At 55.1% G+C, this 20557-nt stretch overlaps 1 protein-coding gene across 4 annotated transcripts in view; it reads right to left on the minus strand.

The window, feature by feature from the left end:
* BRD1 (bromodomain containing 1) overlaps positions 1 to 20557 on the minus strand; it is a 45073-nt gene that overhangs the window by 5334 nt on the left and 19182 nt on the right. The window contains exons 4-9 of one of the 4 annotated variants that reach the window (XR_012515487.1): positions 17193 to 17324; positions 16771 to 16899; positions 15927 to 16239; positions 12621 to 12881; positions 6168 to 6478; positions 5981 to 6085 (exon numbers count right to left, since the gene is read on the minus strand). Coding sequence is in view for 3 of the 4 variants with exons in the window: in XM_039463103.2 (XP_039319037.1) it covers positions 5981 to 6478; positions 12621 to 12881; positions 15927 to 16239; positions 16771 to 16899; positions 17193 to 17324 (1333 nt within the window). In the remaining variant the exon portion in view is untranslated. Of the gene's footprint in view, positions 1 to 5980; positions 6479 to 12620; positions 12882 to 15926; positions 16240 to 16770; positions 16900 to 17192; positions 17325 to 20557 lie in introns of all 4 variants that reach the window. The other 3 variants (XM_039463103.2, XM_039463105.2, XM_039463107.2) reach the window with 3 other exon arrangements.

A 20557-nucleotide genomic window follows, 5' to 3' on the forward strand; every position in this document is an offset into this window, starting at 1 on the left:
ATCCTCCTGCCTCGACCTCCCGAGTGGCTGGGAGACCAGTGTGGAAAGGAACGGCTGTACTGCGGGGTTTCCACCTGCTTCATACACTGCCCGTCTTCTCCCAAGGGGTGACTTTTACAAAGAGGGGCCATATTAACCTTGGGTGACAGTCCCGAAGGGAACGCGCCCTGCTGCCCTCCACAGACTCAAGTGGGACACTGGCTCCGTCTCTGCTGGACGGGAAGGTACCATGAGCTCCAATGGAAGCTCTGTGTTTCTCATTTTAACCTCGGTCATTTTAAGGCCAATGGGGGTGTCACACTCATTTCTGGCAAGGGAACAAATGTAAGAACCTACAGGGGAAGGCCTTGAGCCACACGCTGAACTGCCCCTGGGGCTCCACATCCTCCCCACACTCATCACAGAGCGGGCTCAGGCCCTGCACGTTCAAGCCCTGAAGGTGTCTCAGGGACTCCACCAGCTCAAACCAGCAGTGGACAGACGGAGCCCAGGGCCCCTGCCAACATTCAGCCGCAAAGGCCCAGGGAGGGGTCTGCCAATGGGTGTGAACCGTCTCCAGAGAGCAGCCACCAGCCTGGCGACCCACACCCCACAGCCAGGGCCACAGTGCACTCGACTCCAGGTGCAGGATGGGCCTGCTCAGGCTGAGCAAATGCAGGTCAGGGCCTGGGTGGGGACGCTTTTAGCAGAGTTACTGAAGACGACGACCCAGGTGGGCAGCCTTCACAAGAGCGCCTGGTGAGGCCAGCCTGAGGGCCCCAGCTCCAGGAGCACCCGCAGCTGTACCAGCACCCACAGCCCCAACACAGCCAAGCCATGCCGGGGCCACTCACCAGTCTTAATGGCATGGAGTGGGGCCAGGCAGGGGATTAGAGCACAAGGCAAGTCCTCAGTTCTCAAAGAAGACTGATAAAATGCCCCTCCTGAGTTTCCTAAACATTCAGTGGGTGCACAGGTGATGCCCAGGCGGCAAGCTAGGTGCACAAAGAGGTTCCGCGTGTTACCGTGAATATGTGACAGTGCCCAGGAAGATGTGGGCAGCAAAGACAAACCCAGCCCAACTGAGACGCTGCCCAGTGGAAGGGCTGGTGGGGGCAGGACGGCAGGGTGGCCGCAGAACCTGCTGACAGGCAGTCCAGGGGCTATGACAGTACAGTCACCCAAGAGGCCAGACCAGGCCACTGACATGGCCCAGGACACTCTGCAGCCACCGCCTGGAGTCCCCAGAGCCTCGGGGAAGCTGTGAGGTGGCCTGTGCGGCCCAGACCCTCCCCGTCTCCACCTGGGCCACCAGAAAATAATCTATAACAGCCATGGTTCTAACATCTCTCCATCTCAGCCCTGTCAGCTCCCACGCTGTGAGGGTCTTCCTGCCAGCTGGGAGATGACCACCATGACCCGCACCCTCGGCACCCCTGCAAGGACCTCAGCCCGGAACATTCTGAAGCCCAGGCTAGCCTCGAGGTGGGGCCCAACGTGAGGAGCCCGGGGCCTGAGGTCTGCAGAGATGGGTGCCCGGTCCATGAGCCATCTGGAAACAGCAGGCACTCAAGCTGGCCCCAAGCCTCTAAATCATGTATACAGCAGGCAGCAACTTTCAGCAACCATTTCAGCAGGAGGTATTTTTTTAGTGCTGAATGTAAAGCTGCTGGCTGTGATAAACACATTAAAAGAGGCGGTGGCTGCCAGGAAAGGGCCACTGCCCCAACACAGGAGCTGCACGGAATTCCCACAGCAGCCAGGGTCCGCCCCACCCAAGGGGCCTTCTTCCCAGTGACGTCCTAGAAGCCCAAAGGAAGACCAAACACAGAAATGTCCCTCTCTACCCCAAAAGGAGAAGGCGCAGAGGTGTACCACAGCCCAGCCACGTGTGGTCCGTTGAAGCCTGCCTGTCACCAGATGCGTCCATGGCACACCTCAACTGTCCCGGGAGGTCCCCACAGGGTCTTCTGAGAGACTGCAGACAACAGCGGCTGAGACACCGCCCCTCCCTAGAGGGGAGAGAAGCCCCGGGGTCCAGCTGGGGTGGTGGAGGCCTGCAGGTCTGACTGGTGGGTGGTAGTCCCCTCTGGCCTCGGCCCTCCAGCCCTCAAACCCACGTGGACACCACAAATCCTCTGAGCCACGGGTGCAAGAACACCGGACCCCGATCAGTGGCTGCCGAGACGCCTGAGGGCAGGGACCCATGAGAACACATCCATGTGGCACGGGATACAAGCCCACCCCTGCCAGGCCCTGCCCGCCCCTGCCACCAGCATCCACGCTGCCACCTCGGCTTCTCCGGTTCATGGGAAGCTTGGCCGTGCGAAGCAGGTGCGCTGAGCCTGCACCCTGAAGACCAGAGCCCTGAGGGCCCCGTGCAGTCAAAGGCTCCAGCATCCATGCTGCCCCAGAGGTGGAGAGCCCATCATCTTCAGCTTTCGGTTCACTCTTACTATTGATAAAAGAGCGTTTCTCAACCTCACAAAAACGCACACTGAAGAAGATTCCACCTCCACCTGTTCTTGCTGGGACCAGCTCCATGATAATGTGGCTGGCGACGGTCACAGACAGACCCGAGGCCCAGGCTAGATGCCAGCACAAGATCCCAGCTGTGGATGCCCCACCCTGCGAGCAGGACTTCTCAGGTGGCAGCCGCAGGAGCACCCACAAGAGACGAATGTCAGCGCTGCTCAAGAATCCACTGGAGAGTGTGGGGAGAAAACAGAGGAAAGGGAAGGGGGAGGAAACCCAGAGATAGAGAAGACGCTAGAGAGCGAGTGAGCACACACTGCTCACGCCACATACTCAGACGGCGCCGAGCCAAGTTCCTCCACACCCCACGGCACCGACACAGCACAACGAGCATGGGCACGGCCGGGGCACCTGCACCACCGGTCACTACGGGACAGCTCCGCACATGCTCAGGACGGGCCTGGAATGCTGTCCAACTGCGTCGTCAGCTGCGGCGGGCTCTCCTCTGCGTCCTTCGTGACTGTCCAGAGGGAAGGCTGAGGCACCGTGACATCCGGCCAGCTCCAGGCGTGCACCGGGCACCAGCACCATTCCCACTGCCGGGCTCTGACTTACAGAGGGGTGGGCTAGGTGGGGGCAGGGAGCTCCTCCAAGGGCTGCTGTTTGTGTTTTTGTTTAGAGGATGTTTGAACGGATGATTCCAATGTGATCCACAAGAATTAAGTGAAAGGCAAGATGCAGTGATCTTTGTGCATTCCAAAACGGCCGCTTAGCAGAACTCCAGTCCAAGTTGAGGTAAGAGAAAATGATTAGGATCCAAAGAGTGAACTACCCAGCATATTAGTGGTTAAAGTGAGAACCTGGAAAACAGTGAAAAAGCCATTTAGTCTGAACGAAAGGGCAGAACAAGTCAGCCTCCTCCCTGAACAGCCGAAGGACACCAAAGACACCCTCGCGCTCTCACGCCCAGCACGTGTACAAGGAGACTCTCGAGGCAGGGAACAGCGGCGAGCGGCAAACCACTACAGGCCGGAAGGTTCTTGGCTGGTGAGCGCACAGTTGCGGAGAAAGGAAGCCACAAGCCAGGGCCAGCCTCTGGGGCTGGGCCATCGTGGGAGCAGAGGCCTGGCACGCAGCACAGCCAGGAGGCGGCCCCCAGCAACTGCGTCACCTCAGGACCAGTGACCCTGTTCAGCCTAACTCGGAATCGTTCAGTGCTGGAGAAATGTCAGAGCACTCCCTGAAGTTCAGAGCACACAGATGAATGTTTGGAAAACATCAGAAGGTTCCAAATAATTGCTGTCCTAAGACTGCGATGAACTGCAGCACGGAGCAAGAAATACCCCACGTGCAGAGCACCAGGAGCCCCCGGTGAAGCCCGAGAGAGGACAGATGGCGGGACCGGCACCATTCAGAGCACGCCCAGCCCTCCCCAGGTGCCTCAGCCGCAGCAATGGAACACCTCACGTTCCCAAGGGCCTCATCTTAACGCTGCTGAGGCTCCCAGCTACTCAGAAGAGCACTCAGGAACTCACCAGCCTCCACAGAAATCCACTGCCACTCGGGAATGAGAGAGAACTCTCCACTTCAGTCAGGATCAGAGGGCACCATGGTTCTCAAAATCCACATGGGCCATGCTCAGGAAAGGTCTGCTCTATGCCCACTGTCACCACGGGAAATGGCAAAGCACTCCACTCCAATGTGGGACAGTGGCACAGAGGGCACACATGCTCTTCTACAAGAGACATCTCATGAGCAAGCCTGAGAGGCTGCTGAGGACGTGGCTGCCAGCCAGCAAAACCGTCCACGCTGGGAGCCCACGGCTCGGGCAGGGCCCAGTCAGGTGGGGCCGCCTGGTGGAAGCCACCACACAAGCCTCCTGAGTGAGGAGGGGAGGCCGCCTTGAACCCCAGCTCCATGACCGATGGGGCCTCCATGCACAGAGCCCCACCCCTCTGCCACCAACAGACGTGAAAGCCCGCGGAAGTGGAGTGTCGGCTGGGCCCCAAGTTCTGCGTGGAGGGGATGCCCATGACTGCACCCAACCACCCTCTAGTACCCTGTGCCAGCGCACCTGCTTGCTGGCAAGGGAGGGAAGCATGTGGTCTCTGGTCTCCTCCCCGACAGACACTGCAGGCCAGAGAGCTGCAGAGCAAGGAGGGTCGCGGGGTGAGGGAGTGGCCTGGTGGAGGGACGAAGAGTGAGCGAGGGGCCTGGCGGGCCTTGCCCACCACAGCCTTCCATTCTGCGCCTGGCCCACAAGGCTCCAAGACACAGGACTCACTCGCCGCCTGCCCCACACTCTCACCGCCAAAGCGCATGAGAAACCACGGCACACCAGCACCGCCAGAAGAAAACACACTTCTCCTTATCTAGGTGTGACAGACGGGAACCGAATTTTGACTCAGGACAAAATCCACAAGGACAGACAGGCTCCAAACACGCTTCCGGAAAGGCAATAATGGAGAGCTGCCCCGGCACCTCCCAGAGCACAGCCGGTTCTCAACCAGCAAACCCATGACAGTCACTCCTCTTTAAAGGACATAAAACACTCCTCGGCTTCCTCTGAGGGACGCAGCACACACGCGGGAACGCCCTTGCCGAGTGTGGTCACAAAAGTACAGCAAGAGATGAGAAACACCGCAGGCTCTTTCAGAGGCCCTAGCGCCTCATCCATGTGTGGCCAGCAGGGCTGCAAGTCAAATGCAGAGTGCGGCATTTATCATGAGCGCCGATCCTCTCAAGAGGCCCAGGGAAGGGCCAGGCTCAACCCTGAGGTCCGAGGTCTGCGGGGCAGCGGGACCTGACTGAGGACTGCAGAGTGGAGCTCCCACGTGTGCCAGGAGCGGCCAGTCACCAGCTTACCCAGATGTACACAGCAAAGCCAAGATGACCAACTAAAACTACACCTGAAATCATTCTCTCTACTTTTTTAAATATCAGAAGGGGCCAGGTGCAGTGGCTCACACATCTAATCCCAACACTTCGGAGTCAGAGGCGATGAGTTCAAAGCCCGCCAGGGCAACGTAAGGAGACCCCATCTCTACCAAAACTTTTAAAATTAGCCAGGCATGGTGGTGTGCACCTGTAGTCCCGGCTACACAGGAGGTTGAGGCAGGAGGATCACTTGAGCCCAGGAGTTGGAGGCTGCAGTGAGCCACTCACTTCAGCCTGGGTGACAGGGCAAGACCCTGTCTCTTGGAAGAAAAAAAAAAAAAAAAAAAAAAAAAATCAGAGGAAGTACGTGGCAGAAGAGAGGACCCAGGACCACTGACCCCCAACCCAGGGCAGCCCGGCAAGGCTGCACAACCTCTCATGGCAAACAGGCCCCCCATGAAGGCGCCGGCCTCAGACCTGCAATTCACAGCTTCTGAAAGAAAAATCTGCACTGTTGTCTTCTTTGGAAATAAAGAGAACGCTGCAAAAACAAGCTCAGCAAGCCCCGCGTCACACCAAGGGTCCTGGAGGACGGATGCTCCCAGCACCGGTCGGCAAGGGGCCTCTCAGGGCCGCCCGCGGCATTTACCTGCGTCCAGGCGCTTTCCCGGGGACGACTCCTCCACCTCGGAGTCTCCGCATGTGCTCCGCGACCTTTTCCTTGGCTGCAGAAGAGTCTCCAACCTCGGAAGGACTACAGACAAAAAGGTTTTGGTCCCTAGCTGAGGAGAAGTTGGCTGGGTTTCAGTGTTCTTGGCAGACTTTGGGGGGCTTACACTTTTCGATTTGCAGAAGAGAACAGAAGTGCGTCTGTTTACATCGCTTGCTGGCTCCGCCACCGCGGAGGCCGCCGCCGCCGGCACATCGCCACTACTGGCGCGGGTGGGCTCTGGAGGGCGTCCGCTTACCAGTGCGCTCTGAGTGCAAGTGCTATGTGATTCATTATCAAATGTGACTCTTTTGAAAAGTTTACTCTGCTCTGGGTTGAGTTCTACTGGTTTGAGGGTTGGTGGTTCTGAATTAGTCTCCGAGTTTGAAGGAAGAGGTAATGCATCTGATGGTTCAAGTTTAGGGGGAGATTTATCTCCTGAAAAAATTATAAATAAAGTGATTTTTGAAAACTGAAGATTATAAAATCTATTATAAAACTTACTATAAATGTGAAGTCCACCAAAACACTAATTCAGTTAAGGAAATAACGCATCGCCCATGCTGTCTGCGCACAGCGTGGGCCCGTGGGCCCGTGGGCTCAGGCCACACTGCGTGTGCTTCCCTAACGCCAAAGGCTGCGGCCCCGGTGCAGTGCCCAGGTGCACACTGACTCTCTGAAAACAACTGTGAAAGATTATTTCACATGCGCCCACAGTAAACACATCATTCGGGTTCACGACAGTTTCTGCAATCAACAATTCACTTACCTTGAGGAGGAAAAGGGTCTCACATAACTAAAGGGGCCTGAACGTGGCGTTCCCACAGAGCTCTACTGGCCACAAGGTTAGCAAGTAAAAGGAAACAGACATTAAATCTCATCTCTGGTCAGGGTCTTCCAAGTCAAAAATGCAAAAAACAAAACAAACCAAAAAACGGAGTTGTGAGTGACTGTGAATGATTCTCAAGAAAAGCAGAGAAAAAAATCCCCACTCAACCTCAGCACACAGAAGTCCATGCCGTGTTCCCAAATACTGTGATGGGAGCTTCAAAAAAAAAAAGATCTGACTTTTAAAAATAAAAAAGTCTTTGGAAAAAGGCTACTTTAACCTCTTTTTAAAGTCTTTTTGAAATTATAAAAGCAAGAAGTCTGAAATGGTATGGCGCCGAGGTCGGGGGACGGCCCGGGGCTGGTCTGAGGTGCTCTGTGCACGGCCCTGAATCCCAGGGGCCCGACAGGCTCCGGCACGAGGCTGACGGGGTGAGGCGATGCCGCACCAGGCCCAGCCACTAAGGCTTCTTTCCAAGCGGGACCAGTGCTGACAACAGGAAGGGTGACATAAAACCAAGAGCAACACTTCAATCCTTAGCATATATTATCACTGGGTACAGTTTTCAGTCCATTTATGCAAACTTTCCTAAAACCATCTGAAGTATGTATGGTTAATACCGTAATCCAAAAAGTCATTTTGAAAATAAAAAGCTATACAACTTAACAAGATACAGAGCAAAGTTTTGAGACTGGTAGGAAAAAAGATTTCCCCAAGACCGGGCCAGTGACTGGGCAGCAGTGCTTTCGGCTGCGAGATGCCTCTGATTCCAAACACACACAGTGCCTTACAGCACCTCACAGCCGATTCAAACACAGGGGAAAAGCCTCCTGTGCAGCCAGGAGCACAGCCTTGGGAACGCTGGGGCCCAAGGCAGGGGCCCAAAACTCCTCCCCTTCCTGTCAGTGTGGCCAACGGGCTTGAGAAAATGACTGTAAAACTCCTGGGAACGCTGGCCGAGGGGACCGGGCCATGCAGAGAAGGGCTGTGGAGGGGCTTCCTGTTCATGAGCATGCGCTGCTCCAGCGTCCCTGGTGCCTGTGCAGCAGCAGGAGGGGCTTCAGCCCTGAGCCTGTGTGTCCTGGTGTGGCTGCTATCTGGCAGTCCTGGTGCAGCTGGTGTCTGGGGGCACAGGGCCTGGCGCCTCACCTCACTTCCTGCCTCCTCTACCACCTCTTGGCCTCCCCCTCGGTTCTCACCCTGATCATGACATTCAACTGCTCACTGCAAGCAGCCAAGGCCAGTCGTCAACCCCCGTCTTGGCCTCTGTGGGTGCAGCAGCACCAGGCCAGCAGATGGAGCCTGAAGGAGCCTCCTCCCAGCACCTCTGAGGAACCCCCTTCTCCCCTATCTCCAGCCCACCACCTCCACAGCTATCTAAGGGGCACCACAGACCCCCATCTCCTGCTTCTGGAGCAACCATCAGAACTACCACTCCTGGCCGGCAGCATCCCCACGACATGCAGATGTCCCTGTCTTGCAGCAGGCCCTCCCCCACCATGGTCCACACCCCCTCACCTCCAGCTCTCGGCCCAGCTAAGACGCCCCATGTGGGATGCATAACCATCTCCACGATGCAGGGCCCTCACCATCCCGTGGCCTATCCCAAAGCGAGCCCCCATGGCCCTGCCTCCGCCATGCACGCGCCGCTCCTCACTGCGGCCGCTCCACGTGCGGGCCAGGCTCCAGCCGCCAGCACAGGGCATAGGATGTGCTCCCACAGCACTGACCAGAGGCACAGGAGGCCGTGGCCAGGAACAGAGGCTGCTGATGTCTGGATCCACTGCAACCTCCCCGAGCTGGGCCCCACAGGCCACTGGACTACTTGCTGCCTTAGTTTCCTCATCCATAAAATGAGGAAAAAAAAAAACAGGACCTAAGCCCCCAGGCTCCACTGGCAGAACAGGCAAGCCCAACCCATCCCTCGAGTGGAAATCTGACTGGAAGTTAACACACAAGAGTGAAAACTCTGAAAGCTCGCTGGCTGCTCACCATCTTGGGCTGTCACTTAACTGCATGTGAGAAAACCTCTGAACACGCCCAGTACCACTCAGGCATAAGACTCATAGACCCTGTCAATGTATCAGGACCCTAGAATTCCAGTCCCTGGAACTTGTCCATATTCTAAACAGCAAAATGGCTATCTAATCTAGACCAGCTACTCTAAGAAACTCAAAGACCTAGTTAAGTCTGCAAGAGCAATTCTCCAATACTTTGCCCACCTGGCCACCCACCCTGTCAATCAAAAGGCTTCTGTATCGAAGCCACAGGACGCTTTGGAAAATCACAGCATAACACATGCAGACATTAGCTCACGAGCATGCACCACGCTGTCCCTCCACCGACCCTGCCTCGAGCTTCCATCCTTGGCAATCCTGAAGGGACAAAGCCGCATACACTGCACCTTCTACCCTGAGGGACACGCTCAGCGTCCATGCGCAGCAGAAGGATCTCCACGTGTGCACATCAAGGCCCACAGCTGCCCTGGACTAAAGGGGACACCGAAGCCTCTGGCAAGGGCACTACCATGACTGGAAATCCCAAGGACTTAAAATGTTCCTCCCACAGCCAGCCACCTGTACTGCCCTGCCTCACTGTGTCAGCAGACACCCACCTGAGCCAGCGTGAGCAGCCCCTGCGAGCTGCAGGTCCGTCCCCCAGGCTCATCAGACACTCAAATCCCAGCTGTGGCGTTACCTCCGCCCAGCTGACATGCAGCCCTGGGAAGTCAGCCCTGGCAGAGCCGGCTCACAACAACGGCCTGAACCTCTGCGCTCAGCATACTGAGTCACCGCCACAGCGGAGCCTGCAGGAGAGCCTGTGCAAGGGGACAGAACAGGGTCAACCTCGCAACCCAGGAGGCATCTCCCTCCTTCAGACACAAGAGTCTAAGGGGCCGGCACCCAACGGCTACAGCCCTGTCCAAGCGGCTTCAAACAGAGGCGATATAAACGTTACATATGTATCTTTAAACTACGATTTAAGTGAGACTGCATATTTGCCAGTGAGGAATTACTATCTTTTTCAGGTATGAAAATATTGTGGCTGTATCTAAGAAAAATGACAGAGAGGCTTTACTGATTAGAACATGCCGGATGTTTAAATATCTGGTTCTTGGTTTTCATCCTATTCCAAAGATCATGAGTTCACATTTCTATACCAACTAACGAGCATGCTTTTGGCCGTCTTCCCTACATCTGTGTGACTGCCCCGTTTCAGTCTGGTGCTCAGCTCCCCCAGAGACCCCCATCTTCTCTGAGGAGCAGGACCCCACCTGCCTCACCACGCCTCGCTTTGAAGTGGACTTTCACGCTGCTTGCTCTTGCCCACCCACCTCTCCCATCAGCTCCCAGGAAACGCTCTTTTCATGAATTTCATCACCGTAAATATTGGGTGTAACAGGTGATTCCAGGCCACCTGTGTCTCAAAGTCACATTGTGTTTTCTTTACGCCAGAAAAAAAAATAAAAATAAAATTATCCCAGACCTAGAAAGCAACAAAAATCATCTCCAAAGGCTTCTGCTAAGCACTGTGGGGTGCGAGGAACCATTCTCACCACAGGGGATGGCCAAGAAGCTCCAACTGTGCAGGGTCCTCAGCTGTGCCGCCCAGTGGCAGTGGAGGAAGCCACTGACAAAGAACTAAAAAGGTGATGTACTGCTCCACAGTGGAAATGGTACAACTGTGTGGGAACAGAAGCGCCAGAAGCTATTCTGAGAACGGTGAGTGCACCTACTGGCAACTTCCGTGAGGCTGAGTCATGAGACTCAGTCCTCGGGGCACAGAAGACAAGGACGGGAAGGGCAGCCCACCCAGAGGGAGGCCCACACACCCAGCGGATGCCTCAGTGGGCTGCATGAACGCAAAGGCCACGGGACCAGGCAACGGCACCAGCCGGGACTCCTCAGCACAATGGGGCAGCCCAGGGCCCAGACAGGTGTGGCTGCCAGAGGGTCCTATGGGCAAACATTCCCCAGAAAAAAACAAGAGGAGGGAGCATGTGCTAACACTCACAGCCTTTGGAGAACAGAAAAGCGAGTGCTCACCTTGTGACAGAAAAGACTTTATTCTATGGACCTAAGGTAACGGACACCAGCCCCAAAAGAGACATTCGAGAGTCTGGGTACTACACTGCAGTGAACGAAACGGAAGAACCCTAAAACAGAAAGAAAAACAGGCACAGAATGAGGACCAGGATGCATAAGAAATTCTCAGCTGTGTGCACAGGAGTAAGCGTCTAAGAGAAAGAAAAGCTCAATGGCTCTCATCCAAGCTGCCCAATGCAAAGCAGGACAGAAGGGGCGAAGCTCTGCAGACGGGGAGCCACATGAAGCTCAGGGGATGAAAATGGCCCCGAGACCATGGGGCCCTGCTGACCTGTGTGGCATCCAAAGGGGAAGTCACTGCCTCACTCAGCACAGACATCTTAAGAGATGAACGCCTTTGTTTCAGAAAAACAAAGAAAACTGTAGAACAATCCTGTCTTATTTCAATTGTTTGCTGTTCTTACTTGGATGTGCAGGGGAAAGGCACGAAGGCCACGAACCAGCTGCTAACACCGTGGCGAGAGGGTCTGACCCTACTGTCTGCTCTGTGTAACCGAAATATGTTAAGGACGACTACAGCAACAGGGCAAAACACAGTGGCGGTGACTATCTACCAATGTCTCCAAAACCAATTTTGTTTCAAAATTCCCCTTTCACCAAATATGAAACACGCCAGTTCTACCTCCTCACCCTGCCAACCTAGATGTACACAAACCATCGCTCGTAAACTCCCTCCTCACCACCCTAAGCCTACATCTGCTCTGGGTTTTGCCAGTTCTCCTACTGGACAGACAGTATTCCCAGTCATAAAAACACCTTTGCTGCCTGGACCTTTCCCCAGACGATCACGGCAGGCTGCCACCTCCCAACTGCTGCAAAGGAGCTGGCCTGGTACCCTCAGGGCAGATGAGGCCTCTGCATGGCCCTCAGTTACTGTCCCACCCTTCACAAAATCAGGGAGGGGCGTTTCAGTGATAATAATCTAAAGCGGTCCTTTCAAAATGCTACTGTTGATGACCTAGCGCATAATTAAATGGCTCTCCATCAATTTACAAAGTACAGCAAAAACATTTCTTACTCTTTCATTCAAGCTACCTTCACTTCTCAACACAGTATAAGATCTAAACCATTCTTTCCAAATAGTTGTTCAGGCCCAAGTTTAGAGAAAAATTTTATTCTGTGCCTTAAATTTCATCAACTAATTTATGTGAAAAAACAGACGGCACAAATTATAAAGTTTCTTGAGAAGGAAACTGTTCGAGGTGGCTCACGCCTGTAATCCCAGCACTTTGGGAGGCCGAGGTGGGCAGATCACAAGGTCAGGAGATCAAGACCATCCTGGTCAACATGGTGAAACCCCGTCTCTACTAAAATACAAAAAAATTAGCTGGGCATGGTGGCGCACGCCTGTAATCCCAGCTACTTTGGGAGGCTGAGGCAGGGGAATCACTTGAACCCAGGAGGTAGAGGTTGCGGTGAGCTGAGATCACACTACTGCACTCCAGCCTGGCAACAGAGCAAGACTCTGTCTCAAAACTAAAAAATAAAAACGAAATCGCCACCCCGTGGAGATATCAAGTGTTCAAGGCTTTGTGAATTTTGCGGAACTGGCACAACCCCGAGCCTCCGTCACGCCGACACTGCCGCCTGTGCCCGTGCCCGGGCCTGAGGGCAGGAAAGCGGGGCAGCCCTCACCGTGGCTTACCTTCCTCGCCGGCCTCCAGCCCCAGCGGAGCTCCGTTCTCTTCGAGGCCCTCAGAGCCTGGGCCCGCGGGCGGGGGCTGGCTGTGCTGCTGGCTCAGCTTGTTTCGGAGAAGGGCAATTTCCTTTTTGAGCAGCTTTGCCCGCTTGCTCCGGGAGCCGCTGGACTTCATGGCACAGGTGAGGTCGAGCGTGTCCAGCAGCTCTCGCAGCTGCTCCTCCAGGCCCAGGTGGGCTCTGTTGGCGGGGTCCAGCAACCTGTCCACTGAACCAAAGGACACATGCTGTCAGTCACCAGGTCCCACACACCTTCTGGGAATACATCACCGGTCCCGTCTCTCAAATAACCTTCAGCCAAGGCCCGAAGAGTGGCTGTTGGCAACGAGGCCCTCCCCTGCGCTCTGAACCCACGATGGCGCTGCTGCTACAGAACACGCCGGGATGCTCCCAATGGAGGATTTCTAGTCCCATGACATGTCGCCACAGAAGGGGCCACGTCCAGGTAACACTGCAACCTCTCCTGGACCAGGACCCACTGACACTTCCTAGGCAGAAGGCCCGACTGCCTGAGCCCAGGCACAGCACACAGACCCCAGAGAGAGGCACGTGCTCCACCAACCCAGCACAACGCGGTGGGACCTGCGCTGATTCTGCAGACAGAGGTGACGACTGGCAAATGTAACTGACTGAGGGCCACTGCACATCCCGAGTGGTGTCTTAGCTGAAGTCTTCAGACGTTGATCATTGTGTGGTTTGATTAAATGGTTGTAAATTTCACAGATCATTCCAAATTTCAAGCGTATTTACTACAAAGTCCCTAGAAACGTCACTTTCAGAAATACCAAAAGTTATAAAGCACAAATTACCTTTAAGAGATGGCCAAGAAAAGAAACTGCTCCTCAGAGCTATCTGAAGGTAAAACCAGAGCGAGAGGAAGAAGACAAAAAACAAAGTAAGGCTGTCCAAAAACACATGAATTCTTTGTCTAGAAACAGGTGTTTTACTGAAAGCATCTGTCTTTTTGACTGAACAAATAAAGCAATAGCAGAGAGAAACAAAACACCTAAATCAAAATCGTCTCCATCAAGACTTGTACCCATAACATCATTCTGAGCAAATGTCATAGGTAATATTCAAAAATGTTCATACAAAAACATCACATCCTTTGAAATCCCAAAAAGAAAGCCTTGAAACCTCCACTTCTTTTTAAACAGAGACCCACGGCCTCCATTTGTGGCTTGGGCTCCAGGCAATGGGAGGTGTCAGATGTGCTGACAAGAGCAGCAGGTGCACCCTCAAGGCACACCGTGGCCAGCGGCTCAGCTGTGCACTCCCAGATACTGAGAAAGAAACCAGCACTTCTCATCCTTAAATTTCTCCTTAACAAGAAACCCTGTGTGTAGAAATTCACTTAATGAACATAATCTGAAAGGCGCCGATACGCAGAGGCCTCCACACCCGCTCCGTTGGGAGCACTATGGTGGGGAGCACCGTACAGGGGAGTACAGGAGCACAGCCCTCTAGGCAAAGGACGCTCCAGGCTGCTCAGGCAACAGGGAGCCCAGATGTGACGCATCTTCCTGCTTTTAAGGGCAGGCAACCAGCCTGCGCCCTAAGCGGCCAGCACCAGGCACCAGGTGGGCATCTGAGAGCTGATGCAGGCAAGGCGTCCAAGGGAGTGAAGACTGTGGGGGGTGGGAGAAGTTTTCCCGCAGTCACCAGAGGCTAGAGAAGGATATTCCAAGACAGGTATGACCCCATGGAACCCTGGGTTCACTCTGAGGCAGCTCAGCCCCAGCTCCTCTCAGATCCCTAAGGGAATGTTTCGGAAAAGGAGAGCTGATCTGACAGGCCTGGAGAGCACAGCTTCGGGGAGGGGTTAAAGCTCCACCCGGGTTCACCAAGCTCATATTTTCCAAATTTCTCCAAGAAAAATGTGTTATTCTTAAAATCAGAAAACAGGAGACAAAAAATAAAAATATATTCCCATTCGTTTTTCTTTTGTCTTGGAGACAGGGTCTCACTCTGTCACCCAGACTGGAGTGCAGTGGTACAATTTCTGCTCACTGCAACCTCCACCTCCTGGGTTCAAGTGATTCTCCTGCCTCAGCCTCCCAAGTACCTGGGATTACAGACATGCGCCACCATGCCCGGCTTATTTTTTGTATTTGTAGTAGAGATGGGGTTTCCCCACGTTGGCCAGGCTGGTCTCGATCTCCCAACCTTAAGTGATCCACCCACCTTGGCCTCCCAAAGTGTTGGGACTACAGGTGTGAGCCACCGCACCTGCCCCTATTCCCATTCTTCGAAGGAGAGTATAGCCCATCTCCAACCCCACGGGAAGCAGGGAGCCCAGTGCTACCGCCATGAGGGGAACAGGAGGCAAGGTGACAATGGTCCAGCTTGGCCAAACTCCACGATGGCAGGAACGTGGAGGAGAGGAAGAGGGTCAGGCCTCACCACAGAAGAACTGACCTTGCAGGTCGGTGATTGATCTGGAGAAAGCACGGGCCAAGAAATCAGGGTACGGGACCTTCAGATAAATGAGCCAAACACTCCGTGATTTCTGCTCAGTTCGTGGTTCAGAGCTGGAGCTCTGAGGTGCTCCAGCAACCCCTCTGGACAGGACACACCCTTCAGCAGACAATCTCTGAGGTGTGACAAGCAAGGTGCCGGGGACAGCCCTGGTTCCCAAGGACTGGTCTAGAGAAGGGTGCACATGACTGCTCACAGCTGCAGCACATGCCTGGGCAACTGAGAAGCGCCGGCCCAGGCTGGAGTCCAGGTGGGCCACAGACACACTCCCAGAGCCCTTTCTGCAACACGCGCAAACCACGAAGCCACAGGGTCGGAAGCAAAGCCAGAGTTCCTCCGGCTCCATGCCACCCTCAGAAGCTGCCTGAGGCCTACTCTGGATCCACACCCGCGACTAAGCTGCTTTCTGGATGTGCATCACTTGAGGCCGAGCCGTAGGGAGCCACAGCCACAGAGCAGACACCCAAAACACAGCCGGTCTGAAGTAAGAGGTGCTGGGTATAAAATACGCATCAGATGGCAAAGAGAGTGAAAAGCTTATATATCCTCAGTGATGTTCACACTGACTCCATGTTGAAACCAATTCTTCCATATACTAAAATAAATTCCACCTGCTTTTCCATTTTCCAGTGAGGCTACTAGAAAATGTACATGATGTACGTGGTTGCACGCTGCTCCTCCTGGGCCATGCTGATGCGGAGCTGGCAACACAAGGCAGGGAGAGTCTGCTAGAAGAGCGACTTCCAGCTCCTCTGGACCCGGCACCAGTTCTTACCGTCTTCCCAGGAGAAAGGCCGCCGGGACACCGCAGCAGGCCGCTCAGGCAGGTGCATCCCCGAGGCCTCTTCCAAGCCGATGCTGTCCACCTCACGCCGGGCCTGCCTCAGCACAACACCTCCCTGATCGCGCAGCCTCACCGCGGCTCTATAGAATACGGTGTCCCTGGCATTGTACTTCATGCAGTTATCTATAATGAGATCAAAATCCTCCTCAAACTCATGGAGGTTTTTATACCCTTGAGCTTCTAACCGTTTTCTCATTGTGGCAAAGTCCATGGGATGTTTAATGTGATCCAAATAATCTGGTACCTAATTTTAGAGAGGAAAAAGAATCATTTACAAACTAAAACAGGATATTAGTTTATTCTATATTTGTTATTCTATATTAAATTATTCTGTACTTATTAATTATTATTATAACCCACAAACCCATCCTATCTGACAGCCACACACACACACACACACACACACACACATGCTCATGGTACAGACACAAGACTCAAGTCCTGCAGGGACCTTCCTGACCCAGCTCCTTTAGCTACAGCACACAGAAGGATGCCGGCTGGGTGCCACCACAGCTCAGGGGACTGTCTGCATGGGGTCTCTCACCCACTGCACTATCAATATTTTACAATGAAATGCACCACTTTTAAAATTTAAAAATATCTTTGTGTATTTTTTTGCAGGTAAAAAAATAAAAAAGAAAAGCATAAGTTAAATAAAACGAGAATTATGAACATGAGGGGCATACTCTAGCCAGTCACACGTTTACCAGTCACACAGCAGCACAAATCCACAGTCCCACGTGCCACAGGACACACTAGCGCCGCAGACACCCACCTCCTTCAGACTCACGGGCTGCGCGAAGATCCTGGCGGGGTCCTTGTCCTGCAGCTGGTCCAGCACCGAGCGCAGCAGCACTGTCAGCGGAGTCAGCCGCAGCTCCATGGCCACCTGCTCCACCTTCACCTGCGGGGCCCAGGAGAGCCTCAGCTTTAGGGAGCCCCACAGTCTCAGACCACCACGCACCCCACAGCTGCAAGCAGCTCCCACAGGCCCCCTGACTTCTGTCAAGGAACAAGTCAATGCAGCCTCCACTTAGGCCCCTGCACCATGGCACGCAGGCACCCGACCCGCGCTGAGCGAGGCGCTGCCATGGGCCAGGACCTACAGGGTGCAGCCCACCCTCTGCAGTAGCTGCCAGCATCGCCCACCCCACACGGCCGGCGGTGCACTCCACGCAGGACGGGGCCGGGCCCCACCTGCTCACGCTTGAGCTTCTCCCGCTTGCGCAGCAGCTCGATCAGCAGGCGGGCTCGTTCCAGGTCATGCCGCAGCCGCTGCCAGTACTTCAGCTTCTCTTTGGCAGCCTTCATCTCCTCGTCGTTTTCTCTCTGAGAACAGTGAACGCTTCCGTCAGTCAAACCCAGAGGCTCCTCCTAAAAATGCCTCAGACACCACGCAGGTAAGACCCAGGCATCCACAGCATGGGTCCTGCAGGCCCATCCTGGGGAGGACAACAGACCCACCCTCACTAGAGAGCCCCTGAGACAGCGCTAGGACAGAGGGGCTGGAGGGGAAGCCAGGCCACGGTGAGAAGGGAGCTGGCTGGCTCCAGTGCACAGGTTCTGCCCTCCAGAGGACAGAGGTCTCCAGAAGCCGGCAGAGAGGGGCCTTCCCAGAACCAAAAAGGCCCACAGAGGTGGGGCCAGGATAGAACAGGGGCCCTCGAGGACTCATCTCCAGGACAGCTGGGAATGGAGGGAGCAGCTAAGAAGAAACCAGGCACACAGAAAACAACATGCTGGGCCTATCCTGCCTTGGACGGAGCGTGGCGGGGGCCTGGTAAACAGCCGACCTCCTGCCCTGCCCTGCACAGTGCCTCCATCCTGACAAATGTCCCCCCACAGCCGTCCCCCCCCATTGACAGCACCTGCTCCTTTCTCAGTGGACAGAAGGGTGTGCCAGACAGCACAAGCTGCCAGCCTCACCCCCAGCCCACATCCACATGAGGGTGATAGGAAGAAAACCGGAGCCCTGCAAAGGCCACGACATAGGCGGGCGCAGGAGAGGAGGCTGCCTGCCTGGGTCCACCCTCAGCCCTGTCCTCACCGTGTCCCCAGGCCTGGCCACATGGGGCCTGCTCATCACAGTGCCAGGGGCACCCTGACCCTACCTCAAAGCAGAGAGGAAGTAACAAGTGAGTGGGCCTGAGCGGGCCCCAATGCCTATCGTCCTCCACAGCTGCAGGACACACGTGCCCCGAGAGCCTCAGGCCAGCCATGGCCATCGGTTTCAGGCACATGCTAGCCCTGAGACCCTCCTCTCCCCCCACACCTCTGTCCCCAGGTTCCCACCCACCCACCTCAGGGTGCCATCACAGTTTCTTAAAAGACTGAGGGTGTGAAGGCAAAGACTGGTGGACTACAAGATGCAAAGACCAAGGACTCCAAACTGCTCGCAAAGGGATGCTCAAGGAGGGAGGCCAGGCCTCTCCACGGCAAGGGGGAGTGGAGCTGGCATCCCCCACAGTGAGGCTCTCTGGGTTTTCCATAGTGTTGCTGAACACCCTCAGGCACGAAGTCGAGGCTAACAGTAACAAGGTCCACGTTAACTCAAGCAAAGGCCAGAAAACTGGGCTCCAAAAACCTAGCTCCCCAGAGACTCTGAATATTGCCTGTCCCTCAACTTGCAACTGACACATCCAAACACTTCTGCCACAAGGACATTTGGCCTGGGAATCTATTATGAAGCGGGTGAAATCTAATCACCAGCAAGCCCTGTGTCACACACTGGCTGCTAAGCAAACTTACTATCTGCTCCCCAGCCTGGTTTAATAAGAAACGCCACCGGAAGGCAGGGGCCTCCAACAGCACCTGAGCCCTGAGCCCGGCTGGCCTCCTGCATGCAACAACTTAGCCAGCAAAGGTCTCAGGACACACATAGCCTCATCTGCTCAGAAGGACCAAGGTTCCTTACTCAGCTCTGAAGTGGTATTTCCCACATAAAAATCAACATTGGAGGGCCGGGCGCGGTGGCTCAAGCCTGTAATCCCAGCACTTTGGGAGGCCGAGGTGGGTGGATCATGAGGTCAAGAGATCGAGACCATCCTGGTCAACATGGTGAAACCCCGTCTCTACTAAAAATACAAAAAAATAGCTGGGCATGGTGGCACGTGCCTGTAATCCCAGCTACTCAGGAGGCTGAGGCAGGAGAATTGCCTGAACCCAGGAGGCGGAGGTTGCGGTGAGCCGAGATCGCGCCATTGCACTCCAGCCTGGGTAACAAGAGCGAAACTCCGCCTCAAAAAAAAAAAAAAAAAAAAATCAACATTGGAAGGCTCCATGAGGTAAGACAGAAGTGAAGGAGAAGAACTCAGGCATCCACTACCGGCAAGAAGCGCTAAGAGCCTCTGGGTCAATTCTAGACACATGGGGAGACAAAGGGCAGGGCTGGGAGATGGTAAGGACCACCTGGGTCAGGTTAAAATCCCCTCTGCAGGGAGGCACAGGCCAGCTCCTTTGTGGGATGAGAGCTCACAATGTTAGAGTGGCTGGTCTCAGCCTCACCGGCCACAGGCCTCCTGGCAACAGTGCCTGGCTCCTGCCACTGAGCCCAACCACACCAGCAGGTGCGTGGGACTGGCAGAGGCCATGCACGCAGCATGGCAGGGACAATGTGGCCAGCAGAGCCCAGCCTGCCCTAGGACAGACACTCGGAAAGCTGGAGGATGTGCTTCCAGGACAGGAAGGACAGGCCACGGGAGCAGGAGCCACAGTGCTATGCCACCATCATACACACAAACTGCCCTTGTGCTCCCGTCGGCCTTCAGCAGCTGCCGTACACACCAGCATGAAACCCAGAGCCCTGTGTGCATGGCCAGCACAGACCAGCCATGAGGGCATTAGCCTTGCCACCTGCTGGCCTCTCAGAGACCCCATCCAGTTCATCCACCTGCCCCCACCACAAAGTTCTCTCCCAGGGCCAGGCTGGGACAGGCACACAGAGACACATGGGAATCAAACACATCTGGTACTTCCACACCTTCAAAACATGAAGCCACACCAAGCCGTGGCCATCCCTGGCCAGGAGAAGGCGGGAGCACAGTCTCTCCTGACAGCCCATCCACACAGAGGCAGGTTTCCTGGCTCTCCATGTGACTGCTGTGCTGAGGCTCAGGTCCAGCCAGCTCCTTTTGCTCCTTCCCAGATGTCCTCAGGAAGCCACCCCCTCTGCCAGGAGAAATGCTTCTGGCTGTGCTGTGGGGATGTTCTCTCCTTACAAACATGTTCCATACACAATGGGACGTGAGGCCCAACAGGCAGCAGTGCAGCAGCAGAGGCAGGGTTCCCAGACTTCAGCCCGTCACCTCTTCTCTGCACAACCCTCCCCTTCCCTTGCCTGGTTCCACCATGCCCCAGGCCACCCCCAGCTGCCCAGGTCCCTATGGGTCCTGCCCACTGGCCCACATTTCCTGCCACTGCAGGGATCCTGGCCCTCATGTCCCAGCTTCTGACAGTAGAAGTGATGAGTCCCACAGCTGGACATTCCCCATCTGGCCACATTCACACCCATTTTCCATGGAATCTGCCCTTCAGAGCTCCTCGGTGGCTTATCTGCAGTCCTG

Source organism: Saimiri boliviensis, chromosome 21, assembly GCF_048565385.1.
Source record: "Saimiri boliviensis isolate mSaiBol1 chromosome 21, mSaiBol1.pri, whole genome shotgun sequence".
Classification (NCBI taxonomy): Eukaryota; Metazoa; Chordata; class Mammalia; order Primates; family Cebidae; genus Saimiri; species Saimiri boliviensis.